The following is a 5,169-nucleotide window of genomic DNA, read 5'->3' as shown; positions in this document are numbered from 1 at the left end:
GGTATTCAGGGTATTTGAACACATCTTCTATTTGTGTCTAAAACTCTTTCAAGAAGTTTTAAACACACAATCATGTGTATATATGTATATGCAAGTGTGCGTGCATGTTTATATATGCGTCAAGCTGCCACGATACCTCTGCATCCAAAGTCATCACTTCCGATCGTAACTTTTTAAAGCATGAACTAAACAGTATCCAAGCACATCCTATTTGTCCACTTTTTACTTATAAAAAGAGTCAAATGAGGTATAGTTCAGATTCAAAATTGGTAATGCTTGTTTATTCTAGTGAGAAAATTGACCCACTGGCTAAGAAAAGTTCTCTCTATAACATGCAAAAGTCAAACTCTATAGGTAAACAAGTGAACTACCTTTTTATACAGGAAAACTAAAATGCAATCTAGACTGCTATAAAAAGGACGACTTCGATATCACACATGTCAATTCTTTGATCCCAGAACTTGCTGCTTAATCTCTTCGATCTTTGATGCCAATTCATCTCTATTTCTCTGTAAAATGTAAAAAAAAGTCAATACAACTTGCCAAAAAAAAAATCCAGCTGATAAATTAATAAAACAAATTATTTGCATACCTTAAAGAGCAAGTAACGCGTGGTGAACCAGATACTGTAGCCAAGACCAACCAGTTCCATCAATTTAGGAAACTGTTAACAAGCATGTCAAACAAACACATCACTAAATTATAAGACGGGTTATGATATATAAAGATTTTAGTTTAGCATGTTCAGAAAGTCAGAAACCAACTAACACACCAAAGGTATACGATCGATGGATCCAACTATGTTTGCAGCTAACCAGAGGGCTGTAACACCACCTACACCAAGCAAAGCAATCGAAAACGAATCTTCAAGATCCAACTACAAAGCAAGTACAAGCATGTTAGCATCACATATAATGATAAAAAAGTAACTAATCATCTTTATGATTCAGATAATATCCATGAGAAATAACAACATAGCATACCTCCGTTTTGAGCTTATTTAAGAAATCAATTTGAGGGAACTGATCATCTTCAGCAGCAGCATCATTTTTGAACAAACCAAATCCTCCAAACCCAATATTCTCCTCAGGTTGACCATCGTTCACTGGCGCTGCATCATCAGCTTCTTCTTTAACATACTGATTTGCTTCACTTGATGTTTCCTTAGAAGCTGTTGCTTTTATAGACGAGTAATTGTACCTGCGTAAGCCTGTAAACCAAAATAAGTAAGAACCCATTTAGTTTTATAGATTGAACAAACATCTCTTACAATATCATAACAAAATTAGTTAAAAACACTTATTGGGTAAGATCATCATCATGCTACTTTTCAACAAAAAAATCATAACTTACACATGAATTTTACTGAAATCCCTCAATTTAGCATACTATAAATTATATTAACTTTACAACGCAAGACCAGTACGCGCATAATGCAGCGCCGGACACGTAACCCGACGTTAGTTACCACATAATGCGACATCGATATGCATGTAACACGAATTCGGACACGTAACACGTAACCCATGTCAGGTGCGTTCCAACGCCTGAACGCGCGCAACAGGTGCCAAAAGCCAAACCAAAGCTGAAATGTACATAATTTCAAAGGAAAAAAAAACATTTTTAAACCAACCGTTTTGACCGAAACCTGTTGCGGCTTGAACCCGTTCTAACCCAAAACCTGTTCTAACCCAAAATCCGTTCCGACCCGAACTGAAATAACCCTTTTTTGAATGGACCCATCTCGACCCTAACCCGTTCTGACCCGTTACCCAACCCAACCCGTTTTCCGGTCATAGCTATAATCATCAAATTATATATTCCTAAAAAAACTATTTAAAGAGATTCAAGGCCTAGAAACTCGTAAAACAAAAACAGTTCATAATCAAGAATGAATTCGAACGATATCTGGGGTTTATAATCAAGTAAACTGTAGTGAACAAGAATGAATTCATAATCAAGTAAAATTCGAACGATATCTGGGGTTTATAGTTGCAAAAGAAAGTAAATAGTTGAGAATTGGAATGTGCACCTGGGTTATTGAGAGCAATCGAGTTCGATTTCAAAGGCAGACTACTGATGTGAGGAGTAAACGATGTAGGATTTGATAGACGATTTGGGATACAACGAGCAGAGGTGCAAAGCTCCATTGTTGTGATTTGTGAAGAATGATGTTAGGGTTTTAGGCTTCTGCTGATTTTAGCAGGGTTTCTCGATTATAACAAAAGCGGATAAAAGAGAAAAAAACAAATAGCAAAACTATTCTTTTATTTTTATACATTTTTAATGGTTGTTATTTGACAAACTTAATGATAAAAAAAAATAAATGTTATGTCCTTTCTTTCGACCTAGGGGAGTATACAGTGACTACTTCCGGACACTCATGCCTGATTGTGAGACTGTGCGCCCTTACGTTTGTTTAACGTGTCTTATACATAACCAGATTTAACGAGAAAAGTTATCTGGATTATGACGAAAAATACAAGAATTAAGAAAAGTTGATGACATGAAATCAATTAAATGAGTAATATATATGTATTATGATATAAATATACTTATAGGTATTATAACTGAGTAAACACCTCTTTTAAAAAAAGAGTTTCTGTTTGTATATAATAAACAAATGTATATAAAAATCCAATTCATAGAATCATAGTAGTACTATTTGTAGTCTAGAGGGTCTCATCATTGCAATCATTTCATCTTTTCTAGAGGATATAGAGACAGCGTCTATTCAAACTTGTGATTTCAAAACCCTTTTTTACATGTATAATGTGCGCATGCGTGTTTGTATATATGTAAGTATGGGTTCCAATCCTTTCAGGTTGGTGGGTTGAATTCTTCAACCTTAATTCGGCCCATACAGTTATTTGTGTCCGTCATGTCGAAACCACTTTAAATCGTGTTATGGTAAGTTAGTATTTCAGGTTGACCCATTCTATGTTCATTTATGTATACGAGTTATACCGAATGACTTAGTAACATTTAATCATCGACTAATTACTCCGATTCATATGAAATCTTTTTATAATTTGTGTTATTTAATAGATATGGTGTATTTACCGCTCATTCCTAATTATCAAAATATAGCTTATACGTTTAGCTCGAGATTAAAATAGGTGAATGGAATAGTGAGTCTTTGGATATGAAAATCAATTGAGAGTTATTGCAAAGAGTTTATGAATGAGTATTTTTTTTTTCAATAATAAAATTTCTTTTGTTTTTTTGATCCTGTGCCTTGATTTTGCACGGTGGTCGGTGGGCAAGCAATTTGAGACTTAAGGTCACGAGGACACGAGCAATGTTTATACAATACACCTATACAGCTATACTAAGCCCATTGTAACCGGCCCATGTTGTATAATGTTGTTATATACGCCGCCTATGTGGCCCAACCCAAGTAAACCATGCAATTAAAAATAATTAGCCTAGTTTGGAATTTGGATATTTTAAATATAGCAACATTAGCACTTACAATTCTCTGTTTAAAGTTTAAACTTTAAAGTGAGAAAATACAATGAATTTAAATTATTTAATAATAAACAATGACACATCAAGCAACTCAAACAACTTAGTAATATTCATTGCATTAAGAAGTTGCACGTTTTAAAGCTTCAGAAATGGGTGCTACACAACGTGACAACACACCCAAAAAAAACAACACTGAAGCTCGATTAAGTAATTTAAACAACAAAGTTGTTTCTAAACCCTGTATACTAGCCAAAAGGTACTTGCTTGATTGCTTCTCAACCATTTATGCGCACAATGTAGAAAAGGAGTTGGCCTACGGCGGAGACCAAATGATAACGACAAATTAATGAGTTTATTAATATTTTCATGCTACCACTAACATATCGGAAATATGATATTCTTGCAATTAGTTAAGATATCCTTGTCGTTATTTGCGTCCTCAAGGCTCAGCCTATAGCTATATATTTATTTGTGTTACAACTGACATAATAATTTAATAGTGTCTATTCCAGACAGTTGTCAGTATTAAAATACGTGAAACAGATTTTAATATGTTCATAAGAAAGAGTTATAAACAATTTCAAAATATAATAAATGCCAGTCTGGTGATTCAGAAATCTTTGTCTTTTATTTTTAACGAATTTTATATATTATATATCATGTAATGTTTTAATATAATTTTTTTAGAATGTATGTTGATTCAATTATCTTATGAAAAGTATATAAAAATAAATAATAATAAAAATGATGTGCATATTTTTTATTTGATCAATCATTGTTTTAAATACTCATTTGAATATGATCGAGTTTGTAAATTTTAATGTTTTACTTATTAATATATATATATATATATATGTGTGTGTGTGCAAATTTGATTGATTCATAATAAGGAAAAGAAAATCCCAACGAACAATCTAAAAATATTTAAAAAGATTATTCAAGTTGAATTTTTTTTAAAAATATTTTTGAACTATTTTAACATACAAAGTTTTAAAATTTTGAAAACTTTCCATATTATTATTTAGATAATAACTCATATTTTAAAAATTTGTGTATTTTAAAAATTTGTATACTTTACTTACAATTGTACACAAATTACGTCTCTTTTAGACGAACTCATGTAAGATCAAATAAATACCTAACAAATATACATATATTTTAATCAATATTACTGTATAGCTAAACAAACTATCCACTCGGTAATCTTACAGTAAACAAAACATTGTTCTTGTGCCAACGATTATAATTTACGTAATTATTGCTGACATCTCTAGCATATTTTAACTTAATAGTATAGGATAATGTATTTCTTATTTTAACTTGTTTTTAATACTATTACCGAAACATAAATAGTTAGATAACTATTTACACACCTTATCATAAAAGCATCTTCCAAAGTTCATTTAATATGCATTCAAGCATACTCTTCTTGATCTTCATGTAAAGTCTTCAACACACCGACATATATAATTTGATTATTTGAACTTATCATAATTGTATTGTGAAAGCAGGGGGTAAATAAAGAGAAAACGAAGCATATTGAACCGCAATCGAGGACAATTAACTTGACTAGAAAAGATCACAATATAAAATATAAAGTTAAACTTTTTTTACACTTGATCATGTCGAAGGAATCCGCCGACGGTAAAGGACAAAACATGCCCCTGTTCCCAATTATGGCTCAACACGTGTTTGCTT

At 32.0% G+C, this 5,169-nt stretch overlaps 1 protein-coding gene across 1 annotated transcript; it reads right to left on the bottom strand.

The window, feature by feature from the left end:
- Positions 1 to 266: 266 nt before the first annotated feature.
- LOC143554509 (protein CURVATURE THYLAKOID 1D, chloroplastic-like) lies at positions 267 to 2,150 on the bottom strand. Its single transcript, XM_077044245.1, has 5 exons — positions 2,033 to 2,150; positions 984 to 1,210; positions 773 to 877; positions 593 to 664; positions 267 to 509 (listed from the first exon to the last, which is right to left on the bottom strand). Exons 1-5 carry the CDS (start codon positions 2,148 to 2,150, stop codon positions 441 to 443), a joined length of 591 nt encoding a protein of 196 aa, XP_076900360.1. The 3' UTR covers positions 267 to 440.
- Between the last annotated feature and the right edge of the window lie 3,019 nt (positions 2,151 to 5,169).

The sequence above is a fragment of the Bidens hawaiensis genome, unplaced genomic scaffold (assembly GCF_021521415.1).
Source record: "Bidens hawaiensis isolate Kalapana, Puna unplaced genomic scaffold, B.hawaiensis_p1.1 tig00017718_1, whole genome shotgun sequence".
Classification (NCBI taxonomy): Eukaryota; Viridiplantae; Streptophyta; class Magnoliopsida; order Asterales; family Asteraceae; genus Bidens; species Bidens hawaiensis.
The sequence above is the reverse complement of the archived record's forward strand: the minus strand, read 5'-3'. Positions and strand labels throughout refer to the sequence as shown.

What these genes read in the sequence shown, in the direction of transcription:
- LOC143554509 (XM_077044245.1), bottom strand. Translation starts at nt 2,150, where the DNA reads ATGGAGCTTTGCACCTCTGCTCGTTGTATCCCAAATCGTCTATCAAAT. An exon ending in GATTGCTCTCAATAACCCAG is followed by an intron (nt 1,211 to 2,032) that starts GTGCACATTCCA and finishes TTTGGTTTACAG; the next exon opens with GCTTACGCAGGTACAATTAC. An exon ending in TAAATAAGCTCAAAACGGAG is followed by an intron (nt 878 to 983) that starts GTATGCTATGTT and finishes CTTGCTTTGTAG; the next exon opens with TTGGATCTTGAAGATTCGTT.